This window comes from Sus scrofa, chromosome 14 (assembly GCF_000003025.6).
Source record: "Sus scrofa isolate TJ Tabasco breed Duroc chromosome 14, Sscrofa11.1, whole genome shotgun sequence".
NCBI classification, from domain to species: domain Eukaryota; kingdom Metazoa; phylum Chordata; class Mammalia; order Artiodactyla; family Suidae; genus Sus; species Sus scrofa.
Window position 1 is genome coordinate 134,065,151 of NC_010456.5, and position 23,596 is coordinate 134,088,746.

A 23,596-nucleotide genomic window follows, 5' to 3' on the forward strand; every position below is an offset into this window, starting at 1 on the left:
CTTGAAGGGAAATTCCCAGGGCCCAGATTCTCAGTGGACAACAAGCCTTCTTATGCTGAGAAGACAGAGGCGATCTACGGCCCCGGCCGGCTCTGTGCTGTGCTGACAGGCTGCCTGTCGGGGACATGAGCACAGCAGAATGCGGTTTCTAGAAAAGGTTAGGCACCTGAAGCACAGACCCACGACAGGAGGTTCTTGCAGCCGCCCGGGCCGGGTGGCAGGCCCCAGCCAGATCAAGGCCGGCTGACTCATTCTTGGATGTCGCACCTGTCAACTTGTGCTGACATCGGTCCCCACCCTGCCCTGCGGGCTGGGTGTGCTAACTTGGTCTCAGGGCTGCAAGGACTCTATGCAGGATTGGGAGCGGGGGAGGGCAGCTCACCAATCCTTTCAGTGGGAAACTCAAGGGAATCGGGGTGTCTCTCTGAAGCCGGCTTCAGCAAAGCAGGCTTACGAAATGAACGCAGGTGGAAAACACACAAGACTATGACTGAGCTACCCCCCAGTGGTGTCCCTATCTTTAAATGAAATTGGGGGGGGAGTGGAGGGGAGAGCATCCCGTGGCATTTGGAAGTTCCCAGGAATTGAACCTGTGCCTCAGCAGCGACAACGCTGGATCCTTAACCTGCTGAGCCACCAGGGAACTCCCTTAGATGAACTTTGGAGCTCCTGGCCCACGGCAGCGCCTCTTTCCCTGAATCACCGGAATGGAGGCTCAGCTCGGAGCCATGTCAGGAAGAAAAGGTCCCTGGGCTTTGCCTGCCCAAGTGTCCTCCTCTAGTGTGCCCTCTCACCTGCAATGCATCAGAGAATGTCAGAGACAGCAACATAGGATACCATGCTCCTCAGCCAAGGCGCGAGGCTGCGGGGTTAGGATGGCTGGGTGTAACGCTCCACTGGCCCTGCTGAGGGAAGACTGGCTCCAGGGGCCCTGGGAGATGCCCGAGAGGCCAGTGGCTTCAGTGTGGTTACTAGGGTCCCGCTATCACCAGCCGACCGGGGGTGGCCCACGGCAGCTACCACTGCTTCTGGAAATTCTTGCTCTTACAGAAAGAGGCCCAGTGGGATCTCCGGACAGCATAGAGGTGTCTTAAAAGACCCCTCCAGGGAGTTCCCACTGTGGCTCAGCAGGTCATGAACCCAACTAGTAACCAGGAGGATGCAGGTTCGACCCCTGGCTCCAGTCAGTGGGTTAAGGATCCGACGTTGCCATAGGCTGCAGTGTGGGTCACAGACAAGGCTCAGATCCTGCGCTGCTGTGGCTGTGGGGTAGGCAGACAGCTACAGTTCCAACTGGACCTCTAGCCTGGGAACTTCCACATGCTGTGGGTGCCAGCCCCACCCCCTCCAAAAAAAAAGAAGAAAAAACCCTCCAGACTGGGCTTTAGGAGCGTGGGCCTCAGTTTCCCGAACTGTATGAGGAAGTATGGGCTCTGGATGGTCCTCTTGCTCCATCCCCAGCCTCCAGGGGCACTCAGAAATACACGGGGGAAAGCCAGGATTTGCAATGGCAACAAACCTCTCAAGAGACGGGCCAGTTTGCCCGGTCTCCTTCAGATTCCCACCCGACTGTGGGTTTGGACAAAGTACTGGAAACGGGCTGCTGCTCACGATTCATCTCGAAACCAATGTGTGTGTCAGGCTGGGCACCATCACACAGAAGCAGTCAGGAGAGTGATTCAGGAAACTGTCAATAAATTCTCATTATCTTTTTTTCTTTTTTGGCTGCCCCACAGTATATGGAGTTCCCAGGCCAGGGATCAGATCTGAGCCTGTTGTGACCTGCGCTGCAGCTAGGGCAACGCCAGATCTTTTAATCCACTGCGATGGGCCAGGGATCAAACTTGTGTCCTGGTGGTGCAGCGACAGGGCTGGTCATGTTGCACCACAGTGGGAACTCCAACTGTTTTGGTTTTTTGTTCTGTTTTGGTTTTGTCTGTTCGTTTGTTTTTTTATTTTGGCCACACTTGCAGCATACAGAAGTTTCCATGTCGGGGATCAAACCTGGGCCATGGCAGTGACCACGCCAGGTACTTAACCTGCTGAGCCACCAGGGAACTCTCAAAATAACCGCTAAATAACTGACACCCCACTGAGATCCTTGCTGAAGGTGGGAAATAGCATGAGCACATACTCCAAGCATAATTCTCATCTAATGGCACTCCCTCTGTGACCAACGGGGAACCCAAACCTCAGAACAACACCCCGTCTCGCCCGTGGACACACAGCTAGCAAAGAGCAGTCTGCAATCCCAAGGCCGTGCTCTTGCAATTGGGCCAGGCTGCTTTCTAATGCCTATTTTTCCATGCGGAAGGCCACCTGGTGATGCACCATGTGAAGGTGCCCACGGCCAGTCTGGCAGCCACCAGTCCCTGTCCTCTGGCACCTCTGGGGCCCCCTCCCCATGTCAGACCAGACGGGGCGAGAAGGCAGCCCGGGAGGCTCCCTTTCCACTTGTCACCGTAAACAGCCATCACATGCCAACCACAATCGGCACCGACTTCCATTTGTACTGTAGTCCAGAAACACGGTCTGAACCCAATAAATGTTTCAGGGAAAAACTGACAGCCCTCTGTACGGAAAATCCTGACAGTTTTTTAGTGCTGGGAAAAAATCATACCTACGACTGCATAAAAAATAAATAAATAAGTAATTGAAATACGTTTTTTAAAAAATCATACATATGCACACTTGCCTACGGGTATACTTTTTAAAACGGAAACATGTCTGAGCCGAGCCTATTTTGGTTAATAATCAGCTTCTTTTAGGAGGCCCTGGTCCAGCGATGATGCGCAGAACAGCCATCTCCGAGAGACCGAGAAGGCGGCAGAGGCCAGAAATTCCGCCGAGGAGCGCTGGTTTTGTTACCGCTATTGTTCACTTTGTTTCCATCATGTGTTCATTTGTTCTTGGAAACCTAAAATGCTCCACCTCTGAATGCTGGCGGTTTCCTAAACAGTGCAGTCTACATTCCGGTTCCAGCGACAAACGGCGACAGAGGGAAAAGACCCAAAGCTACCAGATCTCGAGGCGAAATCTTTTCATGCTACACAACACAGCCAACTGGTGTACCCCGTAGAATTAGTCCAGAGGGTGCCCCCAGGAGAAATCCTTCTATATCACAGAGCAGACTTTAACCGCCAAGTAATTCAACACGGCAAGTGAGGGCTTATAATTAAAATGCTGACAAACCTGAATCGGAGTGGCACAAGTCGGGCTGCTATAATATTTTTACAATTCCTTTTTATACATAATGTATGATCCTTCTGCTCAAGTTTCCTCTATGTTCTTTGCCTGTGAAATAATTTACATTAATAAATAATTTATTATCATAACTCCTAAAGTAATTATGGGTTTCCACCCAATTTTTGTTTCCAGCATGTGAACTCTTTTGTTCTCTGTCCACTGTTTTCTATCTTCTTTCTTTCTTTTTTGGTTTTTTTTGCTTTTTAGGGCCACACCCGAGGCATATGGAGGTTCCCAGGCTAGGGGCTGAATTGGAGCTGTAGCCACTGGCCTACGCCACAGCCACAGCAACGTGGGATCCGAGCTGCGTCTGCGACCTACACCACAGCTCACGCAATGCCGCATCCCTGGCCCAGTGAGCGAGGCCTGGGATCGAACCCGCATTCTCGCGGATTTTCGTTGGATTCGTTTCCGCTGTGCCACGACGGGAACTCCCCACTGGCCTGTGTGTACACGACTTCCCTAGGGGCCTTTGGGCGGCAAGTGGCGCATGTGCTTTCTCACGTTTTGTCGGATTTTCCAGTCTCCTCCTGGCTGAGTGGGGAGGAAGACGGAGTGTGCAGCATCCAGTGTTCCCGTAACATGGAACTCATGTAATGGGTGCGCCTAGCCAAGCCGAGGGTGCTGAGCGGAGGCTGCTCTCACCCCACTGGCCCTGTTTCACCCAAAGAGATGCAACGAGCGCACACGTGAGCCTGGACCAGCGTGAAGCATCACCTTCCCCACGAATGGTGGAGGCGGGGGAGCAGCTGTGTGCTAAGGATGCCGGGGCACCCGCCCCCCCCGACAGCCAGGCCCCCATCTGCACCCACTAGAAATCACAGCCAGGAAGCGGGTTTGGCTAGCCTGTCGGGCCAGCTGACCAGTGGGTGGGCCACGCCCATGAAACTGCCGTCTAACCCAAGTTTCCTGTGTCAAGGGCGTGCACGGCTCTTCCCCAGAGAAGCTGTTGGCGGAGGAAATTCCGGTTCAGCACAGAAGGTGTGATGAGGATGGTCTGGGAGGTGAGAAGAGAAACCAAGAAGCACAGCCTCCTCTCTGCTGGAAGGGGCCTTGTGGCGACCAGGCTGGGCGGGCAGCCGAAGAAGGGGCCCTCAGCCCTGGCACAGAGCGGGCCGGCCGGCGGCTTGGCTCCGCTCCGCCCCGCCCCGGGCTTCTCCCATCCACCCTTCGCGCTGCCTTTGTTCCCCTCCCCCTTTGGAAAAGAACAAAACCACTTCTTTGTATCAAGTCCCCAAACTTGGAGGGGGTGGGGGGACGAAGGTGGGGCGGGGCCTGGAGTCCGGCTCACAATAAGGGAGCATGAAGTGCTTAGAAACAAAACATTGTCGTGAGCGCTGATTATATTCGTAAAGCATTTTATCTCAGCGGGCGCAGAGGAGGCTGAGCTACTTGCGAGGGTGGCTTTTTAAGAGGAAGCAAACAGGCACTCCCCACCCTCACGCGCCGGCCTGGATTTTCTTAAGGGGATTTCTGAAACTCCAATGCGTCCCAGCGTCCAGCTCGGACCCTCGCGTGGGGGCCTAGAAGGAAAAGGCTCTGAGTCTCGGGGCCAAGCTGTCCCCAGCTCTCGGGAGAATTCCACTGATCGGGGCCAGAACCTGAGTCCTCTATCTTCAGGAGACAGGCGGGGGTGGTGGTGATTAGAATACTATGACATTTTATCTTCACAGAGCATTGTCCAGCCCTGGAAGTGCCCCAAATGCCTCTTTTTTTAGGGCTGTACCCCCAGGCTAGGGATCCAATCGGAGCTGCAGCTGCCGGCCTAGGACACAGCCACAGCAATGCCAGGTCCGAGCCACGTCTGCAACCTACACCACAGCTCATGGCAATGCCAGGTCCTTAACCCACTAAGCGAGGCCAGGGATCAAACCTGCATCTTCATGGATACTAGCCAGGTTCTTAACTCACTAAGCCACAGCGGGAACCCCCTCAAACCCTCTTGAAAGGTCTGGCTGGACCCACTGGGTGTCCTCTTTGCTGCTACTGAAAAGCAGGCGTGGGATGACGCCTCACTGCAGTTCATGTCACAGGGCAAGGCCTGGGGTTCCCTGGGCTGCGGGAGCCACAGGAGCGTCCACCAGCACGCAACCCGGGCGGGACCACCGACATTCCCACCTCAGCAAGTGCAGGAAGGGGAGAGAGATGGGAGGGGCTGAGCCGGCACCTCCTGTGTGCCGCTGTCTCTTTAAATCCTATGAACACCTGCCGGGTGCAAGATGGGGTGGGGGCAGAAGATGCACCGATGTGCCCAGAGCTCTGAGGGCCTGCCGTGGGCACGGATGTGGAAGTCGCCCTCATCCATGGGGACTTCACTGCTCCCTGGTCTTTATCCTCCATGAGACAGAAACCCGCCTGAGGGCAAGGGCTGAGCCAATCGATTCCCACACGGAGCACCTGACACATAGTAGTTACTCAATAAATACCTACTAGAACAACACTGAAACGAACTGATGGACTCTTCTACGAGCCCTGGCTGTGCGTGTTGTCAGAGGCATCAGGGTCTCCAAGAGCAAGGAGGGCTTGAGAACAGAAAGATGAGCGCGTAGGAGAGAGAAGCAGGGAGAAGCCAGGGGGGCCGCACAGACCCCACGGCACAGCTGCCCCCCTGCCCTTCTGCCATCTGGGGTGCCCTGGCGCCAGACCGCAGAGCAGGAGGGAGGCAGGGCCCCTGGGAAGGGAAGAGCCCCCAGGCGAGGGAGACTCTGCAGAGCCCTTCCTGAAGAGCCACCTTGCAAGCCGGAGCTTGGAGGAGCAGCAGCACAGGCCGTCCTGGAAACACAGGCCAGAGAGCGGCCCCCAGCAGGAGGCAGGCCGCTGCGCCCTATGGGCTCAGAACGATTCTGCTGGGGATCTAGGAGGAGATCTCACACCCCACACTTGCAGCCAGGGCTCCTGCCTCCATCCCAGGGCCTGAGGCTCTTGCTCGCGAGTTCGACTCTCTCCCCTACACCTCCTCCCCAAGGAACCAAGGTGGTCCCTTTGTTTGGGTACAGAGACCCCTTGCAAAAGCAGGATTCTCCATGCGGCCTCAGCCCTCTCCTCCACCCACGCTGTGCCCACCTTCTTCCAAATGTCTCCCAGCGTCCTGCCAACAGGCCGGTGCTGACATCACGGCCATTTTACAGATGAGCAGACTGAGGCTTAGAAAAGGTAAGCAGCTCTGAGGGACTGTGTGAGCACCAACACCGCCCATCGCAAGCCCAGAAGCGCTCCAACTTGTCCGTGATGCACTTGGAGCAAACAGCAAGGAAGCCTGATGCACGGACGGCCTTGAAACACAGACCAACATGTCCACAACCCGGGTCACTCGTCTGGCTCGGTTCAGAGCCAAGGTCCTGGGGGGCCACAGGGCAGGCGTGCCCAGGAGCCCCCCTCCTGCCCGGACATGACAAAGGAAAGCAGCCCAGCCCGAGCTCAACAGGGAGTCTGGCCCAGGAAGCAGGCCGAGAGGCCGGCTTCTGGGCCACCCAGACGGGTCAAGGAGGGTGTGTTGAAAGCCACCACCGAGTGTTCAGTGAAGCCCCCGGCGGGGACGGGCCTCAGAAGTGTGTCACAGGGGTACAGCAAGGTCAGGTGAGCCCCTGTTTCTATGGCCTCGGGGCGGCAGCACCAAGGGGGCTGCCCAGGGTGCTGCCACACAGCTGTGGCTTGTGAGAAGAAAACAATCCTTCCTCCCAACCCAGTGTCCAGCTCTGCTGACCATGGGGCCTTGGGGACGTCACCCCCTTGAGGCCTTGGCTTCGCCGGGCGAAGCAGCTGCAGAGTCACGGGCACCCTGGCACAGCACTGCGCTCACCACGACACTCACTGTGACACCCCCAGCACCACCCCTGTCGGGTCAGCCCACCCACGGGAACTGGGTCTCAAGAAGAAAAAGAAAACGCCAGGGCTGAGACAAAAGGCCACGGGGACCCTGCGCAGCCCTGCGGAGACAAACCTGAAACCCGAGAGCCCGCACAGGGGACCCGTCGAGGAAGCCAGGTTTCTGTCCCCGCGCAGACATTCCAGAAACGCATCTGGCGAGGTGTCCCCGGAGGGGGTGGGACTCAAGGAGAGACGGCACGGGGAGACGCTGTGCCCGACCATCCGGAGCAGAGAGAAATCAATGCAATCGATACGTCCTCTCTCTGGCCCCCTCGTAAACAGGGTAATTCACGCTGGCATGGGAACAGGGGACCCAGGCAACCTTTCTGGAAAACGTGTCGGAAATATGAAGCAAGAGCCTGAAAAATGTTCCTGCCCTCTGGCCTCTCCATTCCACCCCTGGGGACCGTCCCAAGAAATAATCCAAAAGGCAGAGCAACGTTCAGACACTCAGCCACTGTTCACCAGGACGGCAAGCAAAACGGTCCTTCCACCCCACAGTCAAGAAACAGTGACATCATTAAATACACCACACAATGCAGTAGTACAGACCCATTAAAATGCATGGGATGGGCAGTTTTAGTGCCATGGGGAAATGATGTTAATTATTATGAAGTTAAAAGCCAAAAAAATTGTGTGTGTGTGTGTGTGTATATACACATATATGTAATTTCGTATAATCATATGTTCATCGTGGACCTGGCTATGTAAAAAAATGCAAAGAACATAAGATACAACAAAATAGCAACAGTAGTCATAGCTGTGGGTATCACGGCCGCGAGATATTTTTCTACTTTACACTACGGTGCGTTTTCTGAATTTAAAAAAAAAAAACAAAACTGAACATGATTAATAGTCAGACAGAAACTCTCAGTGTCGTTGGAAATAACATTCGCAAACCACGCACCAGCGCCCGGCCACTCACTTGGCCCCGCAGCCCCTGCGCCGCTCCAGCACCGCTGAGTCCGAAACAGTTCAAACACACCGAAAAGAGGCCCCGCGGCTGTGCTTCGTGCCTGTGTCCAGAAAGTGCTTTGAGCAGCTCACCTGGAGGACTCAGGCCCTGGCGGAAGGGCTAGAGAAGGACTGTCCCCAGCCACCTCGGTTACTCACCCATAATTCCACAAGAGAAAAGTGTCGGTCCTTGACTCATCTTCTTTGGCGTGTGCTGAAAACAACCAGAAAAGCTATCACTCTTCAAGTCATAAGAAGCACGTTTGCACATGACCCTGCACTGATCCCTTGCTAAAGTCACCATTAAAGGGGTAACGTCAGATTAGGAAAAGGAGAAAAAAAAAAAAAAGTATTAAAAGAGACATCTGCCTATGATTAGGTCTGGACTCTTTGTCTGGAGGCTCTGGTGAGCTAGGAGTCCATCAAGTTCATGGGCTTTAAAAACACACAAGAGAGCCCCGTGACTTCTGACCCCGGGGATCTCTCCACGTGAGCGACGCGGAGGTGGTGCAGGAGGAGGTGTGATGCAAACAGTTCACCGAGCTGAACTGAAGACAGGCCTCCCCACAGCCCCGGCGAGGAGAGGGGACCTCTTCCTGTCCACGGGGACAGGAAGAGCCTCAAGGGCAGGGCAGAGGCCCCTTCTCACCCTCAGAGCCCTCCCTTCGCGATACCAGAACAGCTCTTCCTCCTCTATGTAGAAGCATCAGGTAAAACTCAAGAGGGCAGCCCTCGGCCTGCAGGCTGCTGTGCAGCTCGGAGGCCCCTGGAGGCCCCCTCGTGAACTGAAACAGAGCCCCAGAGGTCATGTTTGGTCCCAACACGTAGCTGTGGCTTTTCAAGCCCTTGGCACCGTATTTCCACAAAGGTTCCCCTTTCCACTGTACACACTGCGCAGCTCCCTCCAACCCCGCACCCAGCCTCAGCTCAACTGGGGCCGTTGGGGGAAAAGCCAGGGGGGCCTAGAGGCTACCCGGTAACCTGCGTGTGGAACAGTCACCCGTTCCCTTGTGCTGGCTGAAGCCCAGGTCGAGAGGCCCGTTCTGGGCTCCAGTGAGAAGGAGACTGTGCTCGCCAGGCCCCGGGAAGAAGGTCCACGCACTCCTTCCTGCATTCATTCATCCAGCAAACAGGTACCAGCGATTAGTTCCGGGCAGGCTGTGCTTAGGGTTGAGCATGCGATGGTGGAAGCAGCGCTCAGCTCCAGACGGGTCGGCTGGTCACAGGGGGCCCTAACGTGTGAGAGGAGCCCCACGGAGCAGGGACACGCAAGGCTTCCACTCCAAGAAGTGCGCTGGATCCCAGGCCCGGCTCTTTCGGGCCTGGAAGGAGGAGGGTGGGGCTGGCTAGGAACACCTGGCCCGCCCAGATAAGAGGGTAGCCAGCGTCTGGCATCAGCTCCCCCACCCGTGTCCCCAGCTGCCCGAGTCAGGGACCCTTTGCCCTCGGTCACCTATGCGTTCATCCAATCAGGTTATTAAGGGTCCGCCCTGACCAGCCTGGGACACAGAGGTGAGGGACGCCCTTGTTTCGTAGAGGCCACGGTCACTAGATAAGCCGCTACACTGCAGCATGGGACCTGGGCCAGGCCATGGGCGCTGGGGGCCTAGAGGTCAGGGCTGGCTCCCTGGGGAGACGAAGCTGGCTCTGAAGGACCAGGCGGAACTTATGGGGGTGAACTGGAGCAGGATGGTTCTCCTCTGGCCCGCTTCTTGGGCTTAAAACACGCCTCGTGTTTTCAAGATAGGTCTCCCTCCTGGATTCCATCCAATCTACAGCCAGCCGCGGAAATATCTGGAAAGAGTTAAAGGCAGCAGCTGCCTCTGCCTCTCTCCCGGCTCACACCAAAGTCACCGAGTGGAAAGCGGGTGGCAGTCACCCAGAGCCCTGCTTCCGGGCAGCGCCACCTGGGGAAGCCAGCCAGGCCCCAAAAAACTACAGAGAGCCAGATAAGGGGCCTGGCTGATGCCACAGACCAGCCAACCGAGGGAGATGGCCCTGACGCCACAGGAGCCCCCCGCACAAAGCAAACACCTGCTGGGACCCCCAGCCCCAACCCATGCCCAGCCCACACCTGCACCTGGTGGGGAGGGGAACTACCCAGGCTGGGAGCCCACAGAAACCCAAACCAGGACCCGGGCAGGGGAAAGCAGAAGGCGTGAGAACGCAGGAGTCACCACGCCGCTGCGATGACAAGCAGGGGCCACCGGGGAAGGCGTGGGTTCACAGATGAAGCAGGAAGCAAACCAGCGAGAACCGAGAACCACTGTCAGGGGAGCACTGCTCACCGGCCTTTCCTCCCACCAAGCCGGCATGTCCAGACAGAGGGACACGTCGGGGCCCCTCCCCAGGAATGGGGACTGGCGAGTGGGCGCCAGGGATGCTGAAGCACCCACAGGGCCATGCACAGCGCTCCTCAGGCCCTCGATCATTCACTCACTCACTCACTCATTCACCCAGCAGGGACTCGCCCGCCTTTGCCGCAGACACGCTGGCTGGGCTGGAGAACACACGCTCGGAATGTGACTGCTTCTTATGCCCTGTGCTGCCCGGCCCGAGCCCCACCACCCCCTGATGAGGGACCGAATGAGTCCCCAGCCTGGTCCCCTGCGTGCGCCCAGGCCTGCCATCTGTCCTCCATCCTCCACACAGACCCAGGGAGACCAGCCCACGTGGCTGCACAGCTTACAACCCTCCAACCATGACCCACGGCTACCAGGATAAAACCTGGCCACACCTCCTCTCGGCGGCCCACCAGGCCCATGTGAGCCAAGCCCCTGTCCACCCGCCTCACTCACGCGGTTCGGGACCGGCCGGCTCACTGCCTCAGGGCTTCGCTCGGCGGCTGGTTCCCATCACGCGGCCTCCTTGGCGGCCTTCCCTGACCATCGCGGCCGATGGGCCCTACCCACCCACGCTTTCTTCCGCGTGGCCTTGTTTAACGCTTGCCCTACGTGCCCCCGTTCGTTTGTTTCTGTGCTCATACTCTGCCTCCCCCAAAATCAAGCTGCTCGAGGCTGCTGTCCCGTCCACAAATGCTCCCAGCCCAGAGCAGGCACCACGTGACTCTCCGCTGACTGCTACGGCCACCTGTCGGCCCCAGCCTGTCTTGTTCTTGCGGTCACACGCCCGGCAGATGCACGGCCGATGGAAATGGATTCCCACTGGACAGAACCCGCTGTCTCCCCAAATCACCGGGCTCATGCCAAGGCAAAACTCTCGGAAGAACAAGGGAGCGCACCACCAGACAAAATTGGGATTGACCCCCCCACAGGCCGCTTGGGCTCCCCACATGCCCTCTGACTCTGTACCCAGGGGCATGAGGGGCTCAGTGATTGCGTGCATGGAGATCTTAACCCTTGAAGGAACACCTTCTCCACGTCCCCTGTCCTGGGCGAGCCCCACTCCTGGTCTTCTCGCTGAGCATGTGAAACTGCGGCCTGGTGGTGCACCCCCCCTTCATCCACTAACAGCACCCCAAGTTCACACTGGGACTCCTCCCCTCCCTCACTGGGGTGGGTGTGGCTGACCAGCCACCCCTGCTCCTAGGCTTGGATTCCTGGACCAAGGGGGTGCTGGGCTGGCGCACCCAGCAGGGAGACTCCAAGCCTGCCAGGAGCCCCCGCTTCCAGTCCTCTGAACTGCCTGTCCCTGCCTTCCTGGGGCTTCATTCACCAGCTGCTCTCCTACCGTCCTCTCCATCACTGCTGTGAGTCCTTGCGGTGTAAGTCAGCTGCTTACATCGGAGGAATCCCAGCCAATTTCGGGCCAGACTTTTTTTTGTGTGTGTCTTTTTATGGCCGCACTCATGGCACATGGACCACAACCAGAGCAACTCAGGATCCAAGCTGCGTCTGCGACCTACGCCACAGCTCACGGCAACGCCAGATCCTTAACCCACTGAGCAAGGCCAGGGCTCGAACCTGCATCTTCATGGATGCTAGTCGGGTTCATTAACAGCTGAGCCACAACAGGAACTCCCTCGCACCAGACTTTAAACAGGCTAATAATGGTGGAACATCAGGCAGCGTCTCGAGGTGATGTCTGGGCTGAGGCTTCTCGTACCATGAGAAAATACAGTTGATAAGTTAAACCTGCCTTAACCGAAAAGATATAAGAAAACCTGCCAAAACACGTGCAGTGAGGTTTAGCTCCCACCCCACCCCACCCCCTGCCAAAAACGCTGCTTCCTCCCCTTTCTTTTCCTTCGTCTTCTTCAAGACGCTCAACTCAAACTGGCTTGTGTGTGTAGAGTCATTCCACTGAAGTGGTTACGGAGAAAGGCTGACTGATAGCGCAGTGGCAATGTTAAGGTCAAACACAAGGCCTGGATTAGTCATGGGCTGACTACTTCCGCCTGGGGCTTTCTGCCTCCGGTCGGTCAGGGTTAAGAAAAAGAAAAAAATAAAAATTACAGAAAAGATGGATCAGGGTCTCCATCTGGCTTGCTGAGCTCCGTGTCTGAGGCTGGGCTGGCAGTGGACAGGCCAGAACACACGTAGCCGACAGCTTCCCAGGATGCAGGACCCGGGCACATGCTGATTGCTGGACAGCTTCCCTGGGCCCAGCTCCGAGGGCCCCACTGGGCCCCAGCTCATCCAGAGCCGGGCTATTCCCACTGCCTGTGCCATTCTGCAGCCAGCCTCCCCTACCCTCCGGGCCCGCGCACCCACGGTGGGAAGGATGAGCCAGTCACTATGTGGGCGATGCGGTGAGGCGGACACCCCGGGGGAAGCTCCCGCCACCTGAGGTTTCCCAAGACGTTCAGTGCTTGTACACGAGCACGTGTCCAGGCCCTGGCCACTGTCTGCAGGGCAAGAGGACGCTAAGCCCCGCTCCCCTGGGTACTTCTCCCCCTCCGAGCCGCCGTTCCTGAGCCTCCCCAGGGAGCCTGGTGTCCGAGACTCGGGGATCGCCAGAGAAGGCTTGGGAACGAGACCTTCCACAGGAAAGGCAGAAGCTGGACACCCAATCAAGGCTCCAGGGGCCATGTGTCTGGAAGGCTAGAAGCCCTGACTTAAATAAAGACACGATTCAAGTCATTATTTAATTCAGACAGAAAACAGCCGAGCTCATCTCTGGCCATAGTCATGCTTCTTCGGAACGCCTCTCTGGAGACTGCGGACCAGAGCCATCAGGTCACTCTCTCCTCCTGACGCAGGGCTCCAGGGGCCCAGAGGGCAGCACCGACAGGTTCCCACTCGCACACTCGAAGGGCACAAGCGGGGTGCCCCAGCCTCCAGAAGAGAACAGGGGGAGCCTGGGCCATGGAAAGCAGAAGGGAGAGCCGGGCCGAGAGGAAAGAGAAGCTGAGGACGGAGTCGCACCCCTGGGTGGAGGCCCTCCAAGCTGCTGATGGAACTGGGGCAGGCAGCCCCGGCTCCCTCGGCCGCAGGGCGGGCCTTGGTGTCTTGGCTTCTGTGGGACGGTGGGGGCGGGGGGGGCACCCGCCGCCTCGGACTTCGAGCGCTTCTGGATTCTGACCAGGGATCCTGGCTGGGGCTGTTGGGCCCCCTGCCAACCTGGGGTGACGGGCAGGAAGCCGACCTTGGGTGCCCAGGCAGCTGGGTGCAAGGCCTGACTCTCCTGCTGGCCAGCTCACTTGGCCTGGGCATCCCGATCCGACCAGCACGGAAGGAAGTACCTGCTCCCCAAACGGGTGTCCACTGTTGCCGGAAATAGCTCGAAGCTGAGGAAAGTGAGGCAGCCCCGCTCCGCCCTCCGCCCCCAGCTCCCTGCGGGCTCTGGGCTTTAGGGAGGGCTGGGAAACGGGGCGGGGGGGGGGCATAGGGGGAGAACAGACCCTTGGCCTGAGCGTGGGCGTGCGGGAAGGAGCGGGGGACGCTGCTCCCGAGGTCAAATGTCTGGGCTGCCTTCCAGCAGCTGCAGCTAATGTTAGACACTCAAGGAAGAGGAAAGGAAAGAGGGAGGAGTGGGGCACGGGAACCAAGAGCACGAGTCTGGCCAACCCCCCCTCCCCGCCCGGAGAGACCGAGCGAGGGCTGATCCCGCCCCCCACGGGAGCAGGGGCAGTCACGCTGTCACCAGCATTTTTAGAAAAAGGAGAACAAGAGAGCCATGACACGGGCCCTAAGCAGGCGGTGGGGTGGGGGGGGGTGTCCAAGTCTCCCTCCCTGTGCTTCCCCGTCCCCACGTGACCTCCACCTGCAGTTTTAGGCTCTGTCCCCACTGGGGGCCTCTGGGCCCAGCTCCCATCATTCCAAAGTGGCCTGTGGTGATTCATGATTCCTTTTTTAATCTGAACCCCCTACTTCTGTTATCTCCTTAGTCTGATTAGAAAACAAAGGAGACAAGCCTCTCCATCTTTCCTGTTATTATCTTGATGGTATTTACACGAGGATGATGTTACCCGTTTAGGAAGCTGAAGCAAAGCCCCAGCTTCCTCTCAACCTTGCTGGCTGCTCAGAGCAAATCCTGATCAGTTTATCTTCCATGCTGCCGCGTGGATGTCACCACGAGGCCGGTCTCGTTTGGGGTCTTTCTTTGGCTGTTTGCAGCTGTGCATCTCCCCAAGGCCGAGGGGAGTCTAGGGACAACCGCAGCCTCAGGAGCCGGCCAGCGCGAGCACGAGGGCCTTGGTGGGGGGCACAAGGGCCTGGACTCGAAGCCTACCATCCTGGCACCTTGCTCGCCAGCTGTGTGCCCCTCAGTATGGCGGGGGTGGGGGAGGCTCCAGGAGAGGCAGGGGCGACAGGACCTCTACCGGCCCCACGCACCCTACTCCCGCCCGCCAGGCCTGTGACGGGCTGACCACCTGCGACGTGCCAACAAACTGACACAGGAGAAGGGCCCTCTCCAAAGGCGGCTGCTCCCGGCCACTGACCTGCCCATCTGGGAAAGGAGGGAAGAGGAGGAAGACCAATGAGGAGGGGTGGGTGTGGGAAGGAAGCCGCAGAGCCCCCTTTGAGGGCCGGTCACTTCCCTCGGCCGTCTCTCCTCTCCTCCTCTCCGGCTGGGGCTGGGAGGCCACGCTCCGGCCAGGCCTCGGGCCCTGTCTCCTCAGAGAGCAGTTCAGCTGGCTGTGAGCCCGAGGGCCCTGGAACCAGCTCCACACCCACCCCCAGGCAGGCCCACCCCGAGATGTAACCAAGTTCCACGGTGACGACTAAGGCAGCGGCATAGCTGGAAGCAGACAGGGAAGCTCCCTGGGGACCTCTAGGAGGCCCTCACCCTGAGAGCCACTCCTTTTTGCTCAGAGCCACTCTATGCAAGTGCTTTAATTCCACCAGGAAAATAGCCACTGAGAGCGGAAACCAGAGCAACCCGTGCCTGCAACCCCTCAGCTGTGAACGTGGACAGCAGAGAAGGGACTAAAATGATGATGAGCCGAGATGCTGGGCTACCGGAACCCACATTCATTCACTGCACAAAAGTCCCCTGAGCACCTACCATGTACGAGGCCCCAGGGGCAGGCACTGGATGTGCAGCAAGAAGCAAAAGAGGCAGAAGTCCTTGCCTCGGGAGGCTCACATTCTAGTGCAGGAGTCACTCAATGAGCAAGATCAAAACATTAGAAAGTTAAGTGTCTGGGAGGGAAAAGAGATGGGAAAGGGGACAGAGAGCATCCAGAGCTGTAGTGGAGTTAGCCTCAGGCCACATGGCCAAAGCAAAGGGGGGAGGGGACAAGTCCTGCTAAGGGGGAGTGTTCCAGGCCACAGAAGAGGTGCAAAGGTCCTGAGGCACGTCTGAGCACGGAGGCCAGCATGGCTTGAGTGGAGTGAGTGGTGGTGGTGGGGGGGGGTGCATGTGGTCTCAGGGGCCAGAGGTGGTGGCCCCTACACATCCAGGTAAGGGCTTGGTGGTTGCCCGGCTGGAGGTGGGAGGCCAGGGGGAGGTTCTGGGCAGAGGAGGGACCGTCTGACTTGCATTCCCTCTGGCTGCTGGTGGAGAACAGGCTGAAGAAGCCAGAAGCATAAGAATCCCGGCGAGAGAGGACGCGGGCAGGACCAGAGTGGCAGCAGGGAGGGTGGAGAGAGGGCACCTAGTGATGGCTACATGCTCACTGGGAGGAAGGAGGGACGGGCAGACTCGCCTCGTCTGGTGGCACTCTTCCAGCCCAGGGCCTGACCCACCCCAGGTGCAGGCCTGCGGAGTCGACACAGGCCTGGGTGGCTTTCGCAAGCTCCTAGGGAGACCTGTGACCCCTCTGCCAGCAGGTGTGAGATGGGGGAGGAAGCACACGAGGTCTAGAGCTGGTTCTCAGGGGGGCTGTCAAGGCACCAGGAGGGGCTCCAGGCCACGTGACTGTGGCCAGTGCCCTGTCCCTGATGACTGAAACTGCAGAGTCCTGGGGACTCACCCACCTGCAAAACTCCTCCGCAGGAGAGTTTTTGCCTGAGGGGTACTTCTTCCTGCTCCCTCTGCAGGAAGCAGCCCACTCCTGAGGAACTGGGGCTGGAAGGAGGGCGCGGAGGCCGATTTGTTCTCTCTGGCCCAGCTCGTCGGGCCACTTGGCCAGAGGACGGCCTCGCGAAGGGTGGCCGCCACCGGGCCACCAACTTGGCTGCCAGGCCGACCTTCCTTCTCCATCGTCTCCCACTCCTGACATTCCCGAGGCGGCAGCGCTCCCTCTGACGGCCCTTGGCAGGCAACAGACTCATCCTGGCCCCTGCCCGGGGACCACCCCGCCTCCTGGAAGCCACCTCCTTTACCGGGTGGAGACCAGAAGGAATGCCCGTTGCAGCCTGGCAGAGGTGGCAGAACCATGCGTGGGGCTGGTGCCCAGGCTGCTGGTCCCTCCCTCCCCGCTCACCAGACTCCGGTCTGGGCCGGCTGCTTCTTTCTTGCGAGTAGGCAGCCTGGCTCGGGGTGATTCTGCCCCACGGCCCGCCTGCCAGTCTCACGGAGCTCTGCTCTCAGGCCCTCCGGACTCGGTCTGCTAAGCCTGCTTGCTCAGTCCACAGCCCCTCCTGGACATCAGGCCTCAAAAGGGCATCAGAGAAACGAGGCCGCTGGGTCCTTACCAGCTCAGGGCTGAAGGTCCTGCATGCTATGGGGTCCGCTCCCTGCTTGTCGAGGCTCTGACTCAGGATCATCACCATGGTAAGGACCTCAGGCGCTGGGCGCCAGCCCAGGGCGGGCACAGGCCATCCTCGGGTGGAAACACAGGCAGAGGCGACCTCCTGGGCACCTCCTGGGTGATGATGTCAGCAGAAGCAGCTCCCCACGGGCTGCTCACCCTCGGGTGGGGCTCTTCCAGGCAATGGCCGAGCGTGGTCAGCGCCCTGGAAAGCAAAAGAAGGACAAAGGGGTTCAGGGCTGGGGAAGACGAGGGCCCCCAGAGCGCCACCCACTTCTCTGCATGCTGGGACCCTGCTGGGAAACGGAGCGCTGAAGGAGATGCCTTCTGGGAGGGCCACGAAGGCCAGCGTCGCCTTCCCGGGGGAGGGCCTCACGCCCCATGCCGGCCCTGGGGAGTCCCTAAAGGCAACCCCCTGGTGGGCCCGACAGTGAATCTCAGATCAGCCTCATGGCACCTTTAAGAAGATCCCCTGGTGGTCTGGGCCACTCACACTCTGCTGTCCCCAAAGTGTGCTGAGTCATGAGGCCTCTTCCGATGAGCTGCTCTAAGGACAGTGCAAGGTCGGCGAGGCTAGACGTGCACCCACCCTGTAGTCAAAGCCCGAGGGGCGGCCTTCGGGCAGCCAGCAAGGTGGCCGCTGCTCCGAACCCGGGTCTGAAGAGCAGCTCCTGGAAGGACGAGGAGGGCCCACGGAAAGACACAGACTCCCAGGCCCCAGAAGCACCGCTGTTCCACATGACACATCTGCCACACTGTCCCCTTCCTCCGAGCAAGCCAAGCCAAGTCGTGGCCTTGCAGCACCTAGGCCCCCCGCCGAGCTGCCAGCAGTGGCGGGACCCTCTGGTAGCCTCGTGCCACTCAGCCCTGAGTATCTCCCACCAACCCAACGCCCAGAGCGGGGCCTTGGCTGCAGGGCGGGACAACCACTCCTTACAAATTAATTCCTCTGGTCCTATTTCCATCCCTCCCGTCGGCGGCGGTTTCACCTTCAGAGAAGGTCCCTCGATCCAAGGACCCTGAGGATCCCCATCAGAGGACAAAGCAATGATGACAACAGTCACAAATAACCAGTGACTGAAAACAAACTGGTCGGTGCTGGAAAACGTGTAGAATCTGCTGCTCTGCGTAAAAATGAACTGCCCCCTGGCATCTACTTGCCGTCCCGACTGTAAATCATATTTTCCTGTTTACTTCGATTAGACTTTACAGTGGGTGTTATTGAAATTGCTCCATCGCGGGCCAGCTGGCAAGCGCAGGAAAATTACCTTCGACTGTTCTTCGAAAACAAGGTTCATCCAAAGTGCAGAAGCAGGAAGGGGAGGAGGGAAATCAATACGTTTGCAAAGGGCTGCCTGTTGGGGAGAGCAGCCGGGTAGAGCCCATGGGGCCCCAGGTCGCACTGGGGGACGTGATGCGGCGTTTCAGAGCCACGTGCCAATCTAGAGGTGACACGTTCGGACCAAAGGCAAAGAATTTCAGATTGCTCCTCCAAGCCTGGCCAGATAGCCAAGCCAGGAATGCCTGCCAGCCCCCTGGACGCTGGGCTTGGGAGCGGGCTGGGCCGTGTGAGTCGGGGAGTGGCCGGACTCTCCCCTCAAAGGGACCCTTTGTGCCACTGGGACGGGGGCGAGGCCTGATGGCAGCCGCCTTCTCTCTGGGTGCAACCCCGATTTGGTTCTGGGCAGCCCACCCATTGTCCCCAAGGCTGGGGGTACCCTGCCCTCCCCCCTCTCTCCTCCCCAACAAGGCAGGAGGGTTCGGTGGTTACAAACTCAGGTCCCAAGTCGAGGGCACCTGAGTTGGAACCCCTGCTCTGGAATGTATTGTCTGGGTGACCTGCTTGCCAAGTCACTTACTTTTGAGCCTTGGTTTCCTTTGTCATAGAATAGGGACAACAGGCTTGCCTAATAGGACGACTGTCTCATAAGAAAACAGAGCTCCAGCCCTTTGCTCAGTGAGAAGCCCTCGCTCGTTTGAAGAACCGCTCCATAAACACTAGCTCCTGTCCCTAGTTTCATGGGGGAGAGAGACTGTGGGTCCCGACCCTTTCTCGGCCTTGGACACCCAAGCATCTGCCCTGTCAACATGTCTTTTAAAGGGAAAGCCCATCAAAACTTCAAAGCTAGAGTCCACCAGGAGGGAACTGGCTCGATCACAGCCCCTCCCTCTGGTGAAACAGTAGGCGGCCAGGAAGAAGGATGCTGTGGAAGTCTATCGCCATGGAAACACGTTAGCCCATCCGAGGCAGCCGCTGGGCACCAAGCACGAAGCTGGTCAGCGGAGGTGGGGCAGGCGTCCTGGCTCCTTACAGCTCTGCCCCCGCCCGGAGCCCCTACAAAAGGCCAGGGCAATACGACTCTCTGCCCCCAGGAGTCACGGGAAGGGAGTACCATGCACGCAGGCACCACGGCGCCGAAGGCAGACAGGAGGAGGGGGTGCTGGGGCTGAGTGGGAAACAGACCCCTCCGCTCGGGGGGCCAGCGACACCAGCACTGCCCGTAAGAGCCCAGGAGTGGGGGACAACCTCGATGGCCAGGAGCAGGCGGCTGCTTACAGAAATCATGGTGCAGCCATGTCAACAAATGCCATGTCACCTTCATCACAGCCTTAACGCATCAATTCTAACGGCACAGATATGACAAACTCTCCAAGAGAAACGAAAACAGCAAGAATGAAAATAGCGAGAAGCAGAGCGCAGTGTGGTCCCACGACCACGTGGTCCTGGAGTGGGAGACGGTACTTTGACGGCACAGCCTTACACACGCACGTGCTGTTTCGTCCAGTGCATAGAACACCATTTTAATTAAAAAGAAAAGAGGCAAGATTTCAACAGGAAGGGAGGAGGCACTTGGGAAGAGGGAAACTTCTGGTGGCCTGGCCCGTGTGGGTGGTGGGAGACGGTGGGCACACTGGTGGTGGGCGCTTTGGGTATGTGGAGAGAGAGGAGCAGGAGGATAAGGGGCTGAAAGACAGATCCACACCAGAGGGAAGGCTCTGAATGCCAGACAGAAGGGACATTACCACGAGGCCGTAGGAGGCTCCCCAGGGGGCTGGAAGTTGGCTGAGTTGATCTGTTCCAAGTGATTCTTCCTAAACACTCTGCAACACCCTGCACTGTGCCTTCTTTTCTTTTCTTTTCTTTTCTTTCCTTTCTTTCTTTCTTTTCTTTTTGTTTTAGGGCTGTACCTGCAGCATATGGAAATTCCCAGGCTAGGGGTCAAATCGGAGCTGCAGCTGCTGGTCTACGCCACAGCCACAGCCACGCCAGATCCGAGCCACGTCTGCAACCTACACCACAGCTCACGACAACACTGGATCCTTAACCCTCTGAGTGAGGCCAGGGATGGAACCTGCGTCCTCATGGATACTATTCGGGTTCCTTGCCACTGAGCCACAACGGGAACTCCCCAGCACTGCGCCTTGAGTATAGTGAGAGGGCCACACGTTTCCGGAATTAGGCTAAATCGTAGCAACATCTGAAATGATCTGGAGCACATTCTCAGACCCTGTGAGGCAAATCCAGACCAGCAGAGCCTGGCACGATCTGGAATTCCTTGGGATTCCTCTGATCTGTAGCATGGGCTTGGCCAAGCTCCCTGGGGAAAGCCAGGGCCCATGGAGACTCAAAGCCCAGTCTGAGAGCGGCACCAGGGAGCAGCCAGCAAGTAGGGCTTTGAGAGACCTACTGGGTACATAGCTCAGACCAAGGTAAACAAGAGGTGCCCCAGAGCCCAAAGGTGGCAAGGCAAAGGCCTCCTGAGGCCACCTCGGGGCACAGACCCAACCCTGGCCTGGGGTGGGTCACCTCTTAACCCACATTAAGAGCAGCTTCAACTACCGAGCACCTACTGTGAACCCGGGGCTTTAAACACATCAGTTACATGACAGGTGTAACTTGTAACACTTTACAGACAGATGAAGCAACTCACCCTGGTGCTTCCCACCACAGCCCACCTGCTGCGTGGCCCCCACCCCACCCGCCTCTCCATCCCAAACGCATCCTTCAAAGTCCCGTCGAGCAACCACCATGCCGCCCAGCCAGCGCGCTCCTTGGCATTCATCCCAGAGAAAGGCAAGCTTAACGTTCACACAAAAACCCGCACACGAATGTTCATGACAGCTTTATTCATAACAGCCCAAAGCAGGAAACAACCCCGATGTCCTTCAACGGGTGACTCGCTAAACAAACTGCGGAAGAGGCAAACCATGAAACCCACACACGGCACCGAAAAGTGACGAACTTACTGATATCGGCGTGGACGGATCTCCAGGGAATTATGTTCCATGAAAAATCCCAATCCCCACAGGTTAACACTGCATGATTCCACTTACATAACATTCTTGAAATGGAAAAAGTATATACACAGAGGGGTTTGAGACGTGGGAGCCGGAGGGAGGCGGGTGTGGTCATGAAGAGGCAGCAGGAGGGATCCCTGCGTGGACGGACGAAACGCTGTCTCCCCAGCATCAGTGTCAGTTTCCTGCTTGTGATGTGCACTATAGCTTTGCAGCATGTTCCTGTTGGGGAAACAGTACGTGGGACCCAGGACTTCTATTACTTCTTACAGCTACATGTCAGTTAACAGTGACGTGGTCAGACGCGGCTGGGATCTGCAGCTCTGACTTGACCCCTGGCCTGGGAACTTCCATATGCTGCAGGCGCAGCCCGAAAAAGACAAAAACCAAAAACCAAAAGGGCACAGCCCAGAGAAGGTGCCAGACCTTGGTGCCCGCTCCCCTGGGCACAAGCAGCCGCTGTGGTCAGCGCGTCTGCTGACATCATCCTGGCACATCTGCAGTCCCCCTGGTCTGGGAAACCCCGTCTGGTCACTTCTCTGGCCCTGTATTTACTTCCCAATCAGCACTCACAGTAGACAAGGGGCCTGGCACCCCACCTTCCCGCACACCTGCACCCTCCCCCGCTTCTGCCAGAGGAGGGCTCGCAGGGCTCTCCCCTCCGCAGGTGATCAGCCAACTCAAGGGACCCGCTCAGTCTGGCTGCCACCCCAGGAGCCTTCACACAGTGACTCACCTTCCCCTGGCTTCCCATCAGGAAAGCAAAGGGCAAAGTCAGACCTTCTACTGACCAGTGACTCCAATTCTCCCACCACCCTCACGTCCCCAGGGTGCAGACATGGTGGCAGAGGGCCCTGCCTTCGGCCCAAGCCCCGCCCCTGCCCCCCCGCCGCAGGCGTCTACCCCAGGACAGCGCAGCACTGAGCCCAGAGCCAGGCCTGCAGGTGGGAGGGGACTCGCAGACGATCGACGCCAAGGGACACTGCCCACAGCCAGAAAGAGGCCCCGGCCCCCCAAGGGGGACCTCCACCCCCTTGCGCCCTCTCACACCCGAGCTCCCATCTTCCTGAGCACCAGCTAAGGTCTGGGCTCTTCTCGTTTCATCTCCCGAATTCACATGAATGGACCTTGCAGTCAGGAGTATTCCCATTTCCCAGATGAGGAGACTGAGGCTCCAAGAAAATAAATCAAGCATTTGCCCCAGGGAGCAAGATCTGAATCCGGGTCCACCGCCTCAGGATTCTGCGAGGGACAGGGTACAGGTTCCTTTCTCCCCGGAATCCTTCCCAGCTGGAAAGTCTCTTGCTTTTGTTCTGCAGTCTCCGAGTTGCTTTCACTGTTCTGCAACCCTTGAGCCCAGCTGTCTGATACCACCCTGGTCGAGACGCACAGCTTCTGGCAAATGGGACTCCTGCGTGGCCCACTAAGGGACTTTCTATATGCAAAGACCTTTTGTAAACTCGAAAATTCTACACAACTCTAAAGAAGATTACAGGGGGTTACCACATGCTTCTGCAATGCACGTTGAAGCGCTATCCCTTAAAAAGAATCTGACCACGCTGGAAACCACCCAGACAATTAAACGTTTCCTTCTTTTAATATCCTTATCCTGTGTTTACTACTTGTGCAAGTTAGTTTTATAGCAGAAGAATATCTCACCACCCCAAACACAGGACTCAGAGGAAAACCTAAACACGACCTTGGCCGCTGACTGTGATTTTCCTGATGGCTCGAGCAAGTCATTCCTCCCCGAGCTTCCATTTCCCCCTCGCATTAAGCCAAGGAAGTGGGAGGGAGCCGGCAATGCTACAAGGTCCCCGGGGAGGCCGCATGCCCTTTCAAACGTTCCTAACTTCAGCTGCCGGTGTGACCACAGCAATCTGAGGGCAGGATCTAGAAGCAGAGGCGTGAACTTTGGGGAAGCACATCTTGCAGTGGGTCCCGCTGCCTTCTGCCAAATCCTGTGACAAAGCCAAAGAGGGTGCAGGGGAGAGATGAGGCCAGGGGTTGGCACTCAAGGCTCCTCTCTGCCCAGCGAAGGGAATTTAATCTGCCGAGGATGCCTCTGGCTTGCTGTTTGTGAGCTAAGTCCTGCGAGTGTAAAGAATGAGGGTTAGGAGCTGCCTCGGAACTTTATCCAGAGCCCGTACTTGCCCAGACCGTGCTGATACTGGGGAGAGGGGGTCTGGG

At 57.9% G+C, this 23,596-nt stretch overlaps 1 protein-coding gene across 6 annotated transcripts in view; it reads right to left on the bottom strand.

The window, feature by feature from the left end:
* Positions 1-23,596, bottom strand: part of FAM53B (family with sequence similarity 53 member B) — a 133,172-nt gene that overhangs the window by 62,925 nt on the left and 46,651 nt on the right. For 4 of the 6 annotated variants that reach the window (XM_021073620.1, XM_005671549.3, XM_013983842.2 and 1 more), the window contains exons 2-3: positions 17,052-17,312; positions 8,227-8,281 (exon numbers count right to left, since the gene is read on the bottom strand). In XM_021073620.1, coding sequence (XP_020929279.1) covers positions 8,227-8,281; positions 17,052-17,129 — 133 coding nt within the window. In that variant the 5' untranslated portion in view covers positions 17,130-17,312. Of the gene's footprint in view, positions 1-8,226; positions 8,282-10,865; positions 14,446-17,051; positions 17,313-23,596 lie in introns of those variants that run through there. The other 2 variants (XR_002338822.1, XM_021073622.1) reach the window with 2 other exon arrangements.